The sequence below is a fragment of the Pyrus communis genome, chromosome 13 (assembly GCF_963583255.1).
Source record: "Pyrus communis chromosome 13, drPyrComm1.1, whole genome shotgun sequence".
Classification (NCBI taxonomy): domain Eukaryota; kingdom Viridiplantae; phylum Streptophyta; class Magnoliopsida; order Rosales; family Rosaceae; genus Pyrus; species Pyrus communis.
In genome coordinates, this window is record NC_084815.1 from 3,265,468 (window position 1) to 3,285,247 (window position 19,780).

The following is a 19,780-nucleotide window of genomic DNA, read 5'->3' on the forward strand; positions in this document are numbered from 1 at the left end:
CAACCACAACTTTAATGTACGTGACATGATAAAAGCTCGATCACCAGCTCAAAAGTAGACATGCAAGTCTTGTTGGTGCCACAAATTTCGAGCCTCACATCTCTTGATTTCAATATTTTTAGAGCAAATGATATAGCGTTTGCGGAAATTATGGGATTGTTTAGGCGGGGCATTCAAGATATAAGACATATACCAAAGTGGGGCATTCAACTTATTGATTAATTTTGCACAAAAAGTCTTTGTATAGATCACCATATATGTACACTTCCATTTCCGAAAAGTAGTCGACATGAATTCTTTCAATCTAACCAGGGTGGTGACGATGAGATTAGATTTAAGATAGGTTACAAGTTCAATATATAGAATAGAAATACTGTTAAGATTTTTTTTTTATTAATTTCAACTTGGAACCTCTTTCAACATTAGAAAGATAAATATCAGTAGATCAAAATCTAGTTGATAAGTGTTCTCAATTTAAGACCAAAAATACAAAGATGAGGAAGAAATAATCGAGGGCTTAAAATGTAAGTATCCTTACAAATATGAACGATAATGCCTCACATAATACATGGCTTGGCTATAGGAGAAAATGATGCTTTGGGATGCAAAGGGGATGTCGATATTGTAGTGGCCCCGGGGGCCGGGAGCCAATACATAAAGTCGTAGAAAACTTGCAGTTTAGACTACAAACAACTAATGAACTTTAAATTATGAGGGAAAGGCCAATGATGAGTCAATTTTTGGCCCCCAGGGCCATCCTTGTGAAATTTTTTGGTCCTCTTTTTGTTTTGCTTTGGTTTCTTCTTCTTGTTTGTTTTTCCTTGAGATTGCACATGTTGGCATACCTTTTCTTTTGTAAGCTTAAAATTATTTTGGATTTTTTAAAGATTTTTTGTGACCATGATTTTATCTCACCAAAAAAGTTTAAAGGGAGTAATCTTGTTCCTTCACTTTTTCCTTTCTTTTCTTACCAACCTTGGCGTTTTTAAATTGGATGCACTTGAGATTGTGAGTATACCCTAGCGCTGGTGGTGAACGTGACCGATCTCCCCCTAAATTTTATGTTACTGAAAAAAAATTGGATGCACCCTCATCAAACCATTTTAGTAAAACTTAACAATGGTTGGTTCCTTATAACTTATGAATTATGAAACAGAGATGGAAAATAACTCATTAAAAATAAGAAATAAAAAATTATGATCGCGTGTCAGAATGTGATCTATTTATAATGTGGAATGACAAATTCTTTGATAGAAGTCAAATATTTTCCTTTCTAAAAAATTGATGCTTATTTGATTAATTAAATTATGAACACGATCAAAAGGAACTGATTTTATTGTTAGGGGAGATTTGAGAGATGCCAAATGTTGGAAGGGTGTTTGATAGTCGTACTCAGTGTTTACAATATTTATGAAATTGTCGATATTTTTGTTGTAACATCCAAAAAATCAATGATCGATATGGAAATGGGGGGTGAAATGCAAAGTTCACCCACTGTCGACGAGATATAGGAAAATCAATAAATATTGGGACGATATTTTTGTTGAGAAATTTTTTCTCTAATTTTGACTAAATTTGAATCAATTGATATACCCACATCATTGCAAATTTCCATCAAAGACAATCGATATATGCATCGATATTTTCATAAATTTGCGTATTGTTATGTCCACTTATATCGATATTTAAACATTATTAGTATCAATTGTAATAGTATTAGCTTTCAGCTAAGTTAAGACAAATGTCACTAAACCAAATAATGATTAAAGCGTTGCTATCTTCAGTTTGCTACGGTGAATTAGTTTTTTTTTTTTTTTTTGTCTTAACAAACAATATTATCTACACTAAGGAGATGGAGGAGTTAACTAATTCTCACAATGGGGTAGCAATAAAGTGGTTTAAATTCATTTTTGATAAGAATCGAACCTAAAACCCTTTATTTACAAGTGAATTATAAAATAAGTTCCCCTTTTAATTAAAAATTAAAACTAATAAATTGTCAATAATGGAATTGCATGAAAGAATGGCATTGAGGGCCAAGAGGGCAAAGTGCCAAATCACAAATGAAGAGTGCACTTGAGAATCCAGCCTAGCCGTTGAATGCAACGCACCACCTGCAAAATCCCAAATGGACGGCTGAGATTGTCTGGTGAGTTAAAAGCAACCGTAGGATGGCCATCTATCACGCACGTCGTTACAGCTCACGCGCGGTTGGTGGACGTGGTGGGGTGTCCAGGTTGGCCTAACGTGAGACCAATCATGTTGCTCGGTCTTGCCACGTCAGCGGGAAAGACAGCAGCACCACCTGTGAACGCCACACCCAATAAAAACAGAGTCCCAAACGTTCTCCAACAGTAACCTCCCCCCGGCTGTTTTCAATCATTTGTTAACTTATTGTTTGACCATTTTGCCCCTTATAGTTTATTCCATTGGATTATGCTGCCTGACCATTTTACCCTTTTGCTTGTTTTTGGTTGCTAAATTTTTTTTTTTTTATTAAAAAAAAAATTCAGTTAATGGCTCATTACGGCAGTTCACATTTTCGGAGATTGGTAAGACTCAGAGAGGCATATCATCCTTCCTTTAAGGGTCATCGTGAGATTCACCAGCGTCAGAAATCGAATATAGGACGTGTTGTGTGCAATACGGGTCTGGAATTCATCCCCACTACTAGGTCATCCCATGCTATGTTTGATTAATCTACACTTAGTGGATAGTAATTAATTAAATTTTTTGTTAAAATTAATATATATTCATCAGATTATCTATCACACCCACTGATTGAAGGAGATTGACAATGAAATAAAAATTTTCCCTGATTAATTAGTCAAATTAATTGAGTAACGGTCTTGATCGTCCTTGTAAAGTGTGGAAGATTTGGGTCATGGTGAGGATAGTCTACACAATCACGTAACATTTTAATTAGGCTTTTAATTATTGATAAATTATATTTTGTACCCTTGTAGTTTAGGACAAACTATAAAGGCGCCCTTGTAATTTGGTTCATGTTTTTTAGAAATTGACACTTTACTACCCTGGAAGTGACAAATTGTTATACTATTGATTCTTTAATTTCGCTGTACTAGTTCCAGAACTGATATGTCCAAACCAAAACTGAACTGGCGACTATCAATTGGAACCAATCTCAGAAAAAGAATTAATAACAAAACAATGTTGGTGTTGTAGTGGTTTGGTGCCAAACACTCAATGTAGGAAGTTTAGGGTTTGAATTCTCAAGACTCATACTTTTAAGTTTTGACACATTTTCCATAATTTATGTCAGTTCAACTGAATCAACGAGTCTAGATTTTGGAAATATGTTCAACGATTGCGCGCCCAGCTTGTGTGGTACGTAATGAAACCGAAATGATTGGAAACCAAAGACTATGTAACGATTCAATCATGGACGGAACCAATAAAGGTTCACTGGGGGTAGATGCCCACACTCAAGTAATTTGTTTTTTAAAATTGCAGACTACAGTTATAAAATATACACGCGTTATCTTTGAAGTAAATATAATATCTAATATCTAATATCCAACATATCTTCATACTACTTCACTCCATATCAAATATTATATGAGCAAAAGTGCTCTTGTTCTATCTTTCAAACCGACAAACCCCTCTCCCCCACCTATCTGTAGTAATATTTTTCTCATCACTTTGCTATTTTCCACTACTAGTCTGAAATTTTTGTAACATTGAGATTGTGATACATCATCATTTGAAATTACCCCTATTATCATATTGGGTATAAGTTATTCTATAATAAGGTCTTCTTAGTTGTTTTCCGGATTGCCCCCACTAGGAGAAATTTCTAGCTTCTTCTCTGGATTCAAATAGTGAACAAACCAAAATTCTTGCAAAATTCGGTTGGTTTTTGAAGAATACTAGTCGTTCACCAAGAATTTCTAGTTTAGTAACTACCAACCTAGTTGAATAGAAGTCTATCATGTTTCCAAGTATTCAATAACAGCAACCGGAAATCCTCAAAATATTCGACTCTTATCTACCGAATATAGTTTTAGTAGCTAACAACATCATAACACGTCACAATCTAGAGCGCCATCGTCTTTCTTGGTGAGGAAAATCACAAGATTGGGAAATTTTACAATATTGGGTGGTGTAGGCAATAGTACTATCCTAATCGAAATTGACAATATTCTTCCAAAGGAGGTGTCACTGTGCATATTTGACATAAAAAATATTTCCAACAAAAATTTTATGTGCTAATTGGATTTGAAATCTTTATGATTACGAGTCAAATTTATTTCTTATTATTTTAATGGTGGGTCCATTATTCAGTTGGAACATATCTTTTTCAATCATATGCATTTCTTTTTATTAAAAATGAAAATTCCAGACCATTTAGTATTACAGTTTGGTAATATCTTTTCATTTGTAAGTGCTCTTATGTTTGATTCGTACCAAAGGGGAATTTGAATTACATTATTATTAGGTCATTGTTGATGCGAGAATTTATACGCACACAAATTAAACCCTCTTTTTGACAATTGTAGTATAAGTATAAGTAGGGATCGTTCTGGACCGGGGATTAGGAGGGATTGTTAATCACTTGGATTTGACTCAAAAACGTAAAAACACAATATAAAACACTAAACTAGACTCAAAGAATGTAAAACTAAACTTTAAAACACTAAAACAAACCAAAAGACTCAAACATCACCCAAAACACTCAAAACTGCCTTAAAAACACTTTCTGGGCAGTTTTGAGCACTTTGGTGAATTTGGACGAAATTAAGTTGTAGCTTGACTCAAGACTCTTAAAAACACAAACTAAATTGATTTCTAACTAATTTGACATTAAAGTAAAGGGGGATTTAGGTTTATAAAAAATTAAATTAAATGAACAAATTGCAATTAAAACAGAATGTAAATATGAAATTGATGAAATGGAATGAATGGATGATAGAATAGCTAAGGGGTTCATCTCCATACATGTTACACTTGCATAATAAAATGATTTCCAATTGCATTTCAATAAACCATGACTTCTCAACGCTCCAAGTTAATTAGGTCCGCTTAAATTAACTTTCAGATTTCCCTAGATTCATTGGATTGAATGGAATACGCATTACAACCAAATTATTCCTAATCAAAGTCCCTAACTATGGAATACGCATGATAGAGACATTCAACAAAGATCATTAAGTTCAACGGAAATCATAAACATCGATGAGGCATTCGTTACTATGGAATACGCATGAAACTTATGCCAAAAATTCATTTAACGCGATTGTTTATAAGCAACCTCCACTACTTGTGAATATAAGTTCGTAACTATTAGGTGAAACTCACTTATATTCTAGCGTCATATTCATGCATGAAAATTAAGCGTGCACTCTCAATAAACATACATAAATAAGTTATCAATCAAACAGTTAAACAAATTGAATCCACAACTTATAAAACGCAATTAGAAGTAATCAAATCAAAATGCAAGCATAAACATATATTTCGAATCCCCCCCTAGCCAAGGGGGGTTTAGTTCCTCATACGTACAAAACAAAGAGAATCAAAGAAACACCTAAACATTTCAACAACTCGAACTTGAATTGTATGAACGTTTAGGCCCTCTTCTCTTCCATTCCTCATTCGTACAAAACAAAGAGTATTGAAATTAAACATTGAAATCAAAGAAACACCTAAACATTCCAACAACTCAAACTTGAATTGTATGAACGTTTAGGCCCTCTTATCTTCCTCTTCGTTGTAGCACAAGGTCTAAGGATAGTTTGATGGTGTGAATGGTTTGGGGAGTGGTGGAATGGCTGAATTTCTGGTGGTGTTTGGATTAATAGGGAACTCACGGCCAAAGGGCAGTTTTGATGTGTGAATGGGTGAATTTCTGAAATGGAAGAATCAATGAATTGTGGCTGCAATGGATGCTTATTTATAGGTGAAAAAGAGGGAACATGACAGCTAGGTTATGATGATGAATGCATGTGCAAAGTTGGTTGAATGATTATGAGTGCATGTGGCTGAAATAGCATGTGGAATGGCTGAATGTGGTGCAATGATAATGTCTTGTGGCTGAATGGATTAAAGAATGGGAGTGCATGTGGGTGGAAATGCATGTGGGTTAAAGAGTGAATGCATGTGCAATGACAACTAGGTTGAATTAATTAAAGGGATTGCATGTGCAAGGTTTTGGTGTGAATGATTGAATGTGCATGTGGCTGATTTATGAAGAGTGAATGCATGTGGCTGCATGTGGCTGCAATGGATTAGGAATCCTTCAATTTTGTCCATTCCTTTTGCTCCAAACATAAGCTATCCATTCCAAGTCCAATTTTGCTCCAAAATGCATCTTTTTGCTTCCTTAGCCATATGAACCTAAAAACACACGAAAATGGCTTAAACTACTAAAACAACTATGAATTAACAATATAAATGCACGAAAACAAGCTAAGTAAGTCGCCTAAATATGCTCCTATCAATTGTGAGACTTAGTTCACTCCCCCACCCCTATAGTATAAAAATATTGTTTGTTCAAAAAAAAAAAATTCAATAACTAAGGATGAATAAGGTCACTTACACTCATAAGTCAAACCGACATCCTTTCACCTCAAAAATATATTTTCGTCTAGCCAAGTATCATGAATAGCATCTCACTTGCATATACGTAAATTCTCGTTGTTTATAACCGATTCAATGGTCGGAAACTTTTTCCTCTTTAGAAATCAAATTTTCCCTCCAAAACTCAAAACTACTTTTCCATAAATGGTAAAAAAAATTCCTTAAAATTTTGCAAAAAAAAAAAATCCACAATTTATTTGCCATAACCTCATTAGAGAGTCAGTGTACCAGAAAAACGGCCCAAATTAGTTGGACACTTGAACAACCGGGTCGTATTCTCAACACACTAAAAAATATCTCATTAGATTGGAGAGAAACATCCTAATGTGGATTTTCTTACCTTAACAGAATAACTCTTGATGCCTTCCAACTTCTTCACATACCAAACAGGTGAAAGACCCCTTTCCCTCAGAATTCAAAAACTTGCTAGTAACTTCCATAGTGGCAGTTTAGTCATTTTGCTACTTTCCTATCTCTATCCACTTCATTGACAGTCCTCTCTCTCTCTCTCTCTCTCTCTCTCTGCCCTCTCTCTCGGATTTCTCGAACCAAACCAGAGCGTGCGTCACCAACTCCCTCCATAGCTTTCAAGTTCCAACCATCAGAAGCACTTAACCATCACAAAGTGCTTCTAATCCAAAAGCACAATCAATATATTCCTATACTTTTGCTTTGTTCTGTTCCTATCTTCCTGTATCATAATTCTGTCGTAGAATTTAGCTTCCATTGCTCTTTCGTCTCGCTATCAATCACTCTTTCAAGTGCTTATTTAAGTCGTTTAATCCCAAATTCAAAAACCCAAGTTCGGGAACTGCCTGGTAATCTCTGTAAGTTCTTATTTTCTGTGATCTTTAGTGATTGAACCTTAAATTCTTAACCTTTGAATTGCTTATTTTGTTGGGTTTCTGCGTTTTCTTTATTTTTGTTGCTTACCCTGTTCTTGGTATTTTTGATAACTTTGCATATATTGATGATTTGATAAAAATGTTAGTGCACAAGAACTAAATCCATGAGCCTCAGAGTGTTGTTTTTAATTCTTAATTCGTGAAAAACACTCTAGTGACAATCTTAGTTGATTAATTATACAATTTGTTTATTTGGTTAGACTGGTTTTCTGAGCCGCGTGTTTGCTATGAAAGGCTTGGTGGGAATGGGGATTTTGTAAACGTGATGGAGTGTTGAGTGTAAAATGGTTAGCTTCTATTGCTGTGCAGATGTTTGTTTTTTAAACGAATTTCGTGGAACTGTTGGAATGTTGAGGATTATGTGTTGTGGGTTAGAATGATATACATTGTGGTCTCAGAATTATCAAGCGTTTCATGACTGAAATGATGGGAATTCTTTCCCAGTTGGCTATGTTAGAATCATTTCATCATATAAAATTTCATGGTGTTTTTGGTTTGTAGTTTGTCGTGCTACAAATTATGCTTTACATTTCTCTTTTGGATGGAGGGGTAAAGCCAGCCAATTAGAAAAATGAATGTCTCGAGGGTATCTCCTCATCTTGTTCTTTGGCACATTGGGAGGTAGCAGAATAAACTCTCACCTTTTGAGAACCTGAAAAGATGTTCGTTTGGGAGTGTTTTTGTAGAAGATTTTTGTATTTTAAAAGTTTCATCAAAGGCTCTGAGTGATTCTCGCTTGCAAGTGCTTTTATTTTCATTGAAAGCACTTTTAAAGTTTTGCCACACACTATGGAAGTGATTTTGGCACTCCGGAAAATGATAGGAATTGTTATGACATTGAGTTCTTCTGGGGAGGGTAGGATACTCAACCATTCATGTACGTTGCCTGCCTGCCTGTCTATGTAGAATTCTGGATGTCTTAGTATTGTTATTTCATACCCTTGTTATGTTTTACTGGTATAAAGTTATATCATTCATGTTAATCAAAATGGTATTAAAGATAAGATATTTTGGTGTTTTTTTTCCCTCTATTTTTCTGTGTCATTGTTCGATATTATTATTAGTTGTGTGATTTTAAGCCAAATGTTAATCTCTTTCATAGTAGAACTACTGTTTGACTCTGCTTACTTTGCATTTCATTTCATGAAGTATTTCATAAATGGAGTCTGAAAATGGGGTTACATTCGAGGATGAGAGTTGTGTTATTGAGGAAAAACATGTAGATGTATCAGTACCGGATTTGGGCAAAAAGGGCAAGAATGCTGATGGTAATATAGAAGTTCCTGCTGTGAAGGGAATATCTGAACCTGTGACAAAAGATGAAGGCATTAACTCTTCTGAAGTTGCGGTTGCAGCCATTCCATCTGGTAAAAATTCAAAAACTACAAAGGTACTGCATGCCAGAATTCCTTGTCGTTTTGAACTAGTTCTCTTATCAATTTCATGACACACATGTACCAATGCTCATTTCTACTTTATATTGTCTTTTCAGAATCCTCATGCTCCGAACAATGGTCTGTCAAAGAGCAAACCGGCCAAGGATAAACCTATTGTGAAAGGCGCAACTCCATTCCTGCATAAGGAGAGGGCAACATTTTCTCAGAGTCTTTCTTTTCCAGCAAGAGGATCTCGTACAGATCCTATGAAGAAGAGCATTGATGTGTACCCAGTGAAAACAGAAGTTAAACACGCCCGAGGAAATGCAACCAAGGCTGAGGCTCCCATTTCAGTTTCTCGTCTGAATAATCCAACTAGGCGTGCATCCACAGGAGTTCATTCAAAGGATGGGAACTCCACTGGTGGAGCTTCCATTAAGAGGACTTCTTTAGCATCAATACCCAGCATTAGATCCTCTCCAGTAAGACATTTTCAAGTTTTTGCTTCTGTATTTTACTCCTCTTATTATCTTTCTTAAAAGTAGCTAATGCCTGCTCTTAATTGCATCAGCCTGGCAAGTCTGGTTCTGTGGATACATCCGTCAATAGCCCATCTGATGTGATCCGGTAGGTTACAACCGCAATTCAGTACACGAGTTTACTTAACCTTTATATTTTTGGTTCAAACATTACAGATCGTTGTACTGTTTACTTATGTGTAATCTGTGCATAGGAAAAAATTACTCCACTGAAAGTTAATTCTGCTTAATGATATTGATTAGTCATTTTATGATGTTTTGTGTGATAACAGATCAGTTGATCAAAGTTTAAATGCTGTAAAAACAACTCTGCCAATCAAAGAGGATGATGATGCTCACTCCGTTGCTTCGTATGCCTCATATCCTAGAGCACTATTGCTTCTCATCTCTTAGTCTTTACTGCCAGTATCTGAATTATTTATTTGTTGTACTGATACTTACATGAATTCTGTATTATATCAAAAGTACTACACCTAGTGGCCGGAGGATCAGCGCTTCTGGGTTTTCCTTCAGGTTGGAAGAACGTGCTGAAAAACGGAAGGAGGTTGGTAAAACATACCTCTAGTTTCTGATCAAGTTACCACTATTTTCAAAAGCTTGAAATATCAGGATGCGAGCCAGAAATTGTTCGAAAACACTCCCTCGTGGGTCTCAATCCACCATTAGAGTGCTGCAATTGCATCCTCCCAATATATGGAATTCAACTTATTGGGAGGATCCAATTGCATTTTGGATGCAGGATCTCCTGCTCAATTACCGTGATAAAGTTTTCAGTTCATATCACTAACGAACCTTATTCATCGTTCATCAGTTTTTTACAAAGCTAGAAGAGAAGACACAGGCTAAGGAAGAAGAAAAAAATAACTCACAAGCAAAATCAAAGGTGTGCAGACTAGTTTACAGCACTCTGATGATTATACTTTTGTTGTTCATGTATTGACTTGTTTATTTCTAATTTCTGTTTCATATATTCAGTTTCAGTGTATTCATTATATTTTCCGTATATTTATTCTGCAGGAAAGTCAGGAAGCAGAGATCAAGCGACTAAGGAAGAGCCTGACGTTTAAGGCAGCGCCCATGCCAAGTTTCTATAAAGAGCCTCCCCCGAAAGTTGAACTCAAGAAGGTAAGTCTTAGACTCTTCTCCCATCTCTGCTTCATGTTTACTTTTGTGTAGCAACATTGTATGTGACTCTTCTCCACCAATCAATTCAGATTCCAACCACACGGCCAAAATCTCCGAAGCTTGGAAGGAACAAGAGCTCCATTTCTTCACCGAACAATTCTTCAGAAGTTGCTGGGGTGTCTCTTAGCCCACGTCTGAATCGAGAACTGAATAATTCAAAGAAAGGATTAAAGACTAAAAGCGAAAAGGACGTCATAGATCCAAAGAAGCCAGTTAAAAAGTCTCAAACTAGGCTTCATTCTCAGGAAACTGCTGCTACCAAAACCGAAGCAAAGGGTATCGAAGAAGAAACACACGACCAGAAAGCGTGCACTGGAAAAACTGAAGAAGCTCAGGACCAATCAGGGCATCTTTCCAAATTCAAAGATGAGATAGAGCCTGAAGCGAGTGATCGCCAGATCAAAGAACCAGTCCTCGGTGCACCTATCCCCGAGATCATGCCCCATGAAGTTTCGGTTGGAGTTTAACGACGTACTTGTGATGCCGATGCATTGTGTTCATATGGTCTTGAAAGGTTTAAGTTGCATATTGCTGTGAATATGGAACCCTCGTGGGATTACTCATGAAAGTCGTTTATTGATATCTTTAAAGGTCAAATGTAGTTTGTTTGTTCTTTCAGTCATCAAATTACTGTGGAAGTTTGAAGACAGTAATGCTGTCTTCAGTGATCTATGGATTATGAGTCCTTCATTTATAATTGATGATTTCTTTTTTTCCCTACATATCAAAGGGCTAGGAACTTGGAGCGATTTTTCTTGAGTACTTGTAGACACTCGGTGACAATACGTATATAACAATTAGATCCAATGGTTTAAATTAGTGATCAATGACTCTTGGATCAAATCCAAAATGGTCAAATATGTGTCGATTCTTAGTGCTTGCAAGTAGTAAGCACTCAAGAAAAATAACCTGAAACAATTTTTCGGGTTATTGTTTCTCCCCGCTTTCCCAATTTGCATTAAACACCATGTCTGAGAATTAGGATTACAGCCACGTAGTATCACGAACCTATGGTATTTTTCTTTACTTTTTCATGTTATTGTTTCAATTCCTGCCAAAAATGAATTTGAACCACATTATTGTAGATTAACTCACCCGCCCCACTCCCTCTAATCTAGATTATCGTTTGTTCAAAGAAAAAAAAAAAAGAACTAGGATTACATATAGGCCTTTGACCTTGGAAGCCATTCTTAAGACACTGCAAGTTTCTTGAACCAGTGATAAAAGCTCATCAGGAAATGAACAAGCTCAAAATCCTCTATGAAACACAACAAAATTGGTGGGGGATTTGAGTTCCCACCATATCGTGCTAAGTCACACAATGGGCCGACACTAGGTATCAAACTCAAACAAAAATAGTATACATTCTCGTTATCCATGTTAATCGAACCTTGGACTTTTCACGGACAAGTATTACTACTCCGTAGTACTAGTCAGAGATGATGCTGTTGGATAAGAAACATTCACCGCAATCAAAATACGCACAACATAAAAAGCCTATACACTCACATTAGCACGCGTGCGTAAGGAGAGGCTAGTTAGAGATGAATGATGCAAATATATGTTGATAATAAGCAAATGTTCTTTGAAACATCCAAATCCAAGCGGAAATATAAAGTGTTGAATCATTTGCATCAACCTCCAACCATAAGTAAACAAATCCTCAATGCCTATCTTCATTAACATTTGAAGTGCTCCTCTTTTATATTGCCTGGTTTTCGCAACATGAAAGGACAGACATGTCTCGCATTCAAGGGTATACCCAACAAATTCTAAATAATGCGTAAATAACAAAAACGCATATAAAATTTTCTTCCCTGCATAAATTTTTCTTGCAGCCTCTTAACGGTTGGCCTTGGCAACTCTTTCAATCTCATCCTTCTTCTTGATTGCATAACTGCACATAAAACACCACCAATCGTCAGCAAAGAAACAAAGAATCAAGGGAAAGTAATAAAATCAGACTGCGAAACTCAAATGGAAAATAAAGAGACAATAAAAAAAAACTTCGGAGAAAATAACATGTAATAGGCAAATAAGTGCAGTACCTGTTCGAGGAACCTTTGGCAGCATTAATAAGCTCATCAGCCAAACACTCGGCAATAGTTTTGACGTTCCTGAAAGCAGATTCACGAGCCCCGGTTGTGAGGAGATAGATAGCCTGATTCACACGCCTCAAAGGCGAGATATCCACAGCCTGACGCCTAACAACTCCAGCAGATCCAATACGAGTTGCATCTTCACGTGGACCACTGATTGGCACGAAGAAGACATACAACATGAGAGAAAACAAAAACAAATATACAGAATTGAAAAGAAGAAGAAAGGTCATATCCATCGTAATCCCAACAGATAAAAATCAACATGTAATCAGGAAAACTATACTAAGGGGCACATGAGCTTCTCCTTAAGCATCAAACAAGGGGCAAAGCAGAGGTCAATTATTACTATGAGGAAGATTGTGTGTGTACCTGTTAACAACAGCATCAACAATAACTTGGATTGGGTTCAGATCAGTTAGCAAATGAATAATTTCCATCGCGTGCCTAACAATCCTGACAGCCATGAGTTTCTTTCCATTGTTTCTGCCGTGCATCATGAGTGAGTTAGTAAGCCTCTCCACAATAGGGCACTGAGCTTTCCTGAATCGCTTGACCGAGTATCTCCCAGCAGTGTGAGGTACATAAGTTGCATGCTTGGAAGGTGCAACTCCAACATAATCCGCCAGTGAAATGTCACTGACCTACAAGTCGCAATTCACATTATAATTAGCAGACGTCAGATGTTCGAAAAAAATGAAATTCATCATATACATAACAAAAGACCTAGTTGACATTTAAAAAAAAACAATTTGACACATGATTACCAATTAATCGATAGCAAGGAGGCCACACAGATGTCTAAAATTTCTAAAAAGCAAGAGAACAACCAACAAGGAAATGCACAACAAACACAGATCCTCCACGGTTTACCAACCATCTGTTCACTCTGAAGAATTATCTAATATCACAGAGTATATCGACATTCGACAACATACCTCTAAATATACGCGATCAATAACAGTCCAGCTAAACTTATTGTTACGAAATTCAACCATATTCATCAAATTCATCATAGATTATGGAAAACAAAGGTACGAAATTTAAGCGAAAAGTCCAGAAACCTGGACATCATCGAAGCTCCAGCGATTGAAGAGCTTCACGTCATAGTGCGCCAGCGTTGGTTCCAATACAGGAGCAGCAACATCCGCAGCGGCCATGGTTTCTGTATAACCGCAATTCAAGCTACAAAAGTTAGAAAATCTCAATGCTCCAAACCCTAGTTGATTAAAACACCTTCATCCAGCAGATGAGATTACAGAAATTTGATGACTATTTGACAATGCCTGCCTCAAATCTTCCAAATTTTGAACAAATAAATTAATTACGGGGCTTAATTCTCAATAAAACAATAACATAACGAAGCATTAATAATAATAATACAAATTAAGAAGTTCATAGGAAGTAGCAGATTCCATGACACTGACCTGGAGGCTGGAGTTTCAGACGAGGGTGAGAGAGCTTGGAGAAGACAATAAAACGGCGCAGGGTACAAGTGTTTAATGTACTAGGGTTTAAGTGCTGGGGTTACTATTTTACCCTTGGCTATTGTATATATTTCACTTCTTTTTAGTTTATTTCCCAAAAAAAAAATTCACACAAGTGAGACTTTTCGGTGTACCAGAACACAAGCCTCAAGGCAATACACAAGTGTCCATTCATATTATAAGTTTATAACACGTAAGCTACATTTTGCACTCCGTATTCAATACCGAATAGAAGTATTCAATACGAATCAGTGTTGATACTCTTGTGTATTAAATAGGCGTCGGTTAAATTAATTCGACTCTATTTATTTTATACGCCTCATACCCGCTAACTTATACGCCCCAAAACTTTTAAATAATTTAGTTGGGTTCAAGGCTTAAACAAAGACACGCTCTTTGTTTCTATTTTCTACGCATAGTTTACAACCTGATGACGGTAATGGCAAAAACGAATACTTGATTAGCTATACCAGCGATTAAATAATTTAGTCGGGTTCAAGCTTAAACAAAGACACGCTCTTTGTTTCTATTTTCTACGCATAGTTTACAACCTGATGACGGTAATGGCAAAAACGAATACTTGATTAGCTATACCAGCGATTCCACCTAGGGGTGGGCAAATGGGTAGAGGAACCGGGGGTCAGGGTGGGTAATGTAGGTTCTGGGCCAGTACAGGCCGGGTCCTATTTTTTTGGGAACAAACGGGGCCGGCCGGGCAGGGCCACGGTTATTTATAGGGCGGGCCGGTTACTAAACCTTAAAAAAAGGGGATCCCGGACCGACCCGTCTAATTATAATCAATGGTCAAGATTAAATGATAACCTATCATCTAATTTGAACCGTTAATTTATAACCTAGGTTTCCAAATTAGTTTCAGTTTCAGTCTCACTCTCTCACTCACTCCCACGCCCACCTCTCCACTGTCACTCCCTCGACTCCGACGACATCCCAGAGAATGGCCATCACCGCCACTGCAACCAACATAACGGCACCACCACCACCCATCCAGCCATCCTCCGACCTCGACGACATCCGTTACTTAGCCGGCTACTATCTACTTCTCCGAATTTTATTTTTGTTGATACAGAGGATCAGTAGCATGAATAATATGATTGATTAGAGACAAAATCTTTAGGTGGGAGTAATTTGATGAATGCATGAACATATGGGTGAAGAAATTGTGGATCTGTTTGGATGGGAATGGGATTTGGGATTTGAGATTTTGGATTTGTGTTGGGATTTGGAGTGTTTGGTTTTTGATTGAAATTTGGGAGTTTTTCAAACTTATGGCCATCGTTTTGATTCAAGTAGTCCCCTTGCGTTTTGATTTCATGGAAATTCCTCTTCTCAGCTTTTACTCTGTATCCACTTTGTGCAGACATTTTTGGTGTGGCAGCTGAGTTTTTCTGCCCTTCTCTTGGGGAAAACAAACACACTCAATCAGATCAGATTATTCATTGTTGGCTGTATACTCGTAGGCTCGTAGCTACAGGTGTAGCAGCGGCTGTTTCAACTTTCAAGGTACCTTGGCAACGGCTGTTTATTCTCTCAGTGGAAGAGTTCTTGGTGGACTTCCTTCAGAGTGATACCATTACCAGGCATGTAAGATAAACTCCCAAGTGGTATTAGCATTGCCATTTCTTATGAGATTAATTTTAAAGTAAAATATTAAAATTATATGGAGCAGGAGTGATGCAATTCTTTGTGGTATATCCAGGGTAAAATTGGAGTATTAGCTTTAGCATTGCCACTTCGTCTTTTTTTTTTTTTTTTTCTTTTGGATTTAATGTATCGAACGATGTTGGACTTTGTATTTGGATTTCAATCTGTGCAAATGTGAATCTGTTGGGGCCTGGGAATGAATTTGAACTTGTGCAAATGTGGATGAGTGATTGTGAATTTGCAAGGGCTGGGAATGTGCAAATGTGAATGAGTGAATCTGCTGGGGCTAGGACAGAATTTGAATCTGTGCAAATGTTACCATTTTTTGTTTTTGTTTTTTTGTTTTAATATATATATATAACAAAAATAAATAAATAAATAAAAACCAATGACCCGTGGATCCAGCCCAAACTGGCCCGGGTTAGATTCGGTTCCTATATTAGAATATGATATCCCCAGTACCCGTTTCCTTTACATCAGGGTCCGATCCGGTCCCTCCAAAAATGGGCCCGGCCCGACCCATGCCCAGGCCTAAATACACCACAACCCTCCTCTTCTTCATCTTCTGCTTCAATTTGATTTGTTGGAATGACAAAGTTTTCTTTACTTTGTTTGCAATAGGGTGTGTGGTGGTGGAGAACAACTTATGGCATAGGTGCACTGCCATTGCTAATAACAAAAGAGATGTAAAAGAAAATAGCACATGTCCTTATATTATTGACATATGACGTCATCTAACGGTGAATACATGCCATACAAGTTCGAGAGGTGACACGCCACTTAGTACTATATTCTAATGGTATTCATCTTCACTTAGTACTACAATCTAATATTATTCCTCTTCACTTGTAAGTGAGAAGTCTTAGATTCGATTCTCGTCAAAAACGAATTTGAACCACATTTTGCTGCTTGTTATGAAGTTAAGTCTACACACTCTTTCTTAATGTAAATTATATTGTTTGTTAAAAAAAAATACAAAAATAAAATTAAAAAAAAAAAAAACAAAGTCCGAGAGGTGACCAAGCCCATCCAAACTCTTAGCCATAGTTAATTGTTATCCAGGGATCAATTATTCGGAATTGAGGTTCCCACCGTTGTTTTTTATGATGTACTGGGTTGCGAGGACTCCTCCGCCTTGGTCCATTTTGGTTATAGCCCAATGCACTAGGATCTTGAGTCATTCTTTTTGTGTTCAAAAATTCTAAATGAGTTATTATAAATATGATGGCGTTATTACTTTAGATGTTTGTCTTAACCTTCTAAAATCTCAGAAACGGCCTTACTTTGAAGAAACCGACAATGTAACAAGAGATGATGGAAACTCACATATAACCGAAGTAGAGTTTACCATCAAATCTTTTCTAAGAGAAGGGGAATGGTTAGGGTACATTGAAGTACTTAATATAATCATTCATTGACAATTAGATATGGTTGTTGAATGTCTCTACAACACTACTGAGTGATTGTACTCAGTTTGGTATTATTTTTTTTCACCAAAAACTGTTTCGCTTTAAAGTTAAGCAGTAAAAAAAATATTTGGTAAGCCACTTAATACTACGGTCTAGTGGTATTCCTCTTCATTTGGAAGTGAGAGGTCTTAGGTTTGAATCTCGTGGATAGCAAATTCGATACCAAATTAGGTTGTCAATTGTGTGGCTTAGCTGAACTCCCCCTTAGTGTAAAAATTTCGATGTATTAAAAAAAATAGTATTGGGTAAAAATAAAATATACCGCTTATTTTTAAAAGCAATGGCCTCCAGATAGCAGTTTTCAAAAGCAGCTTGTAGGTTGCTCTTAAAAGCTGCTTTAATAAAAAGTGGACTTGAGCCTTTAGAATACAGTTTATCAAACGCTCAACTGCTTTATTTTGCAGCTGATTATTTCTAAAACATAGCAATAACCATTTATTAAAAGAAGCACAGCAATCCTAAACTGAACCTAAAAATCCATGCCAAGTCCCTAAAAAGAGTTTCAAACAAATTAAGTTTACGTCTCATGAATTTGTCTTCAAATCAACACATGTTTGAAGGGTTTTCCCACGCACGTTCCATGCATTTTGTTATTTTAATAAATGAGACGTTCCATGCGGTTGCCTATTCGGATCTTAATATTCGCTTTACAATATTCGGTGTTCAAATATTAAATCGAGTGGTTCAGGAATAAGGCTTTGCTTTGACCCTAATCAAACAATATTCTTGATTCCACTTCCACTGCACTTGCTGGGCACAGCTAATCGAATTTTGAGAAATTAAGATCTTCGAATTTATTTTCTGACAAAATGAAGAAGATATTTGAGATAATTTTCAAGTTTGTCATAGAAAGTAAAAACCTGCCCCGTGACAAAGAGGATATTGATTGAAACTTACCGCAGATATTGAAGTTGAGATACTCTATGGATCTGTATGTCCGGAGTCGACGGACTCAAAAATCTAGACTCTTAAAAAGAAAGAGAGATTCAAGTAATTCAAGGCTTGGCTATGTGTGAAGTAGGTCAGTGAGATGAGCTAGTAGACACCACATGATTTTAATTGAGTGGTTGGGATTTTCAAGCCCGTTAACGCTGAACCAGAAATTCGAAAAGAATCTCAGCTCTAGATATTGCACATGTTTTATGCTTCTTTGACCATGGAAAAACTAATATGTTCATGTTAAAATTACATTTCTGACATATATATTTCATCAAAAAACATGAAAACAAACAAAAATGTGTGCATATATGTTAAATTATAATTAGCAAGTAAGAATGACTACCTATGGAACCAAAGTGTTTTCTTATGATCAAAGGAAGTCCTAATTGGGACGCAAAAAAATTGTTTGTCATATCAAATTGCAATCTATTCTTTATATTTTAACAAAGAAGAAGTTCTTAGTAACTTTTTGTAGTACCAATAACAACTGTTTATGTTAATATCACTGCAAAACCAAATGGTAGGTGGGCTCACCAATTTCACTTAAAAAATTGTAAGAGCCTACCATTTATGTATAAAACAATCGTTTAACACACCTTAATGTTTAAGATAAAGAAAAAAAAAAAAAAAATATATATATATATATATATAATAGCATTGGCTTTGGAGTTACTCTTTTGTTTTTCTATTTTTGATTTAGTTTTTTAATTTGTTTTATCAAATTTAATAAAGTTTAAGCTTTGATTATGTCCAAATGTGTGTAACATCAACCCCTTAACAACTAGCTAAGTGATGTCATAAGAAATGCCAAATGTCAAATAATCTAGTCAGCTAAATGGTCTGACTAAGCATTTTATTAACCAAGTCCATCTCTAGCTTTGACTTTTTCTTTTTGGTAATCAAATACGTACACACACACACGCTAGCTTCTTGGCAATTTGCTTTTTTCCATATTATATTTTTTTTACTTGTAATTTATTTCTTTTATTTTTGTTTGAAATATTTTTATTTTTAATAGTTAAAAAAAAAAAAAAAAAAAAACTGTCCACAGCACGGTTAATTTTATGGGAGTTTTAACGAAAAGTTCGCAGTACTGTTCACTTTAATGAAAAATCATATTTTACACTAAAAAGTCAAACCTGTTACTATACACTTTACATTTTATTTTGTTCTTATTGTTAAAATTTAAAGTTTTCAAACATTTTTCATTAGTTTTTCTTAATTTTATTTTGTCAATTCGGTTTTTTTTTAAATTAAATTGTTTTATTTTAAAATAGGAAGGGATATGGAATTATGAATGATTCACTTTTTTTCTTTTTCTTTCTGTCTTTATAGAAATAGATATAATAAATTAAATTCCAATGAAATATGGTTTTTTTATTTTATTTAATAGTAGTCTCTAAATTAAGGATAGCACTATTCATTCACATATTTTTACTTCCCACACATTTTTGTTAATTTTTAATCATTAATCTTCTTCAATTTATTCGATCTGATAATAAAAAATTTAAAAAATATT

General features: G+C 35.8%; 2 protein-coding genes across 2 annotated transcripts; one reads left to right on the forward strand and one right to left on the reverse strand.

The window, feature by feature from the left end:
* The first annotated feature begins 7,116 nt into the window (after positions 1-7,116).
* On the forward strand, positions 7,117-11,389 carry LOC137713292 (protein WVD2-like 4). The gene is made up of 9 exons (XM_068452581.1): positions 7,117-7,427; positions 8,655-8,895; positions 8,998-9,363; positions 9,453-9,508; positions 9,693-9,770; positions 9,886-9,964; positions 10,232-10,303; positions 10,438-10,545; positions 10,635-11,389. Exons 2-9 carry the CDS (start codon positions 8,665-8,667, stop codon positions 11,070-11,072), a joined length of 1,428 nt encoding a protein of 475 aa, XP_068308682.1. The 5' UTR covers positions 7,117-7,427; positions 8,655-8,664; the 3' UTR covers positions 11,073-11,389.
* An 823-nt stretch (positions 11,390-12,212) lies between these two features.
* Positions 12,213-14,189, reverse strand: LOC137712890 (small ribosomal subunit protein uS7). Its single transcript, XM_068452075.1, has 5 exons — positions 14,132-14,189; positions 13,769-13,869; positions 13,077-13,348; positions 12,654-12,857; positions 12,213-12,502 (listed from the first exon to the last, which is right to left on the reverse strand). The coding sequence occupies exons 2-5, from the start codon at positions 13,862-13,864 to the stop codon at positions 12,448-12,450; spliced, it is 627 nt and encodes a 208-aa protein (XP_068308176.1). The 5' UTR covers positions 13,865-13,869; positions 14,132-14,189; the 3' UTR covers positions 12,213-12,447.
* Positions 14,190-19,780: the final 5,591 nt, after the last annotated feature.

What these genes read in the sequence shown, in the direction of transcription:
- LOC137712890 (XM_068452075.1), bottom strand. Translation starts at nt 13,864, where the DNA reads ATGGCCGCTGCGGATGTTGCTGCTCCTGTATTGGAACCAACGCTGGCG. An exon ending in GTTGATGCTGTTGTTAACAG is followed by an intron (nt 12,858 to 13,076) that starts GTACACACACAA and finishes CGTGCCAATCAG; the next exon opens with TGGTCCACGTGAAGATGCAA. An exon ending in GCCAAAGGTTCCTCGAACAG is followed by an intron (nt 12,503 to 12,653) that starts GTACTGCACTTA and finishes TTTTATGTGCAG; the next exon opens with TTATGCAATCAAGAAGAAGG.
- LOC137713292 (XM_068452581.1), top strand. Translation starts at nt 8,665, where the DNA reads ATGGAGTCTGAAAATGGGGTTACATTCGAGGATGAGAGTTGTGTTATT. An exon ending in CCAGCATTAGATCCTCTCCA is followed by an intron (nt 9,364 to 9,452) that starts GTAAGACATTTT and finishes TAATTGCATCAG; the next exon opens with CCTGGCAAGTCTGGTTCTGT. An exon ending in AGCCCATCTGATGTGATCCG is followed by an intron (nt 9,509 to 9,692) that starts GTAGGTTACAAC and finishes GTGTGATAACAG; the next exon opens with ATCAGTTGATCAAAGTTTAA.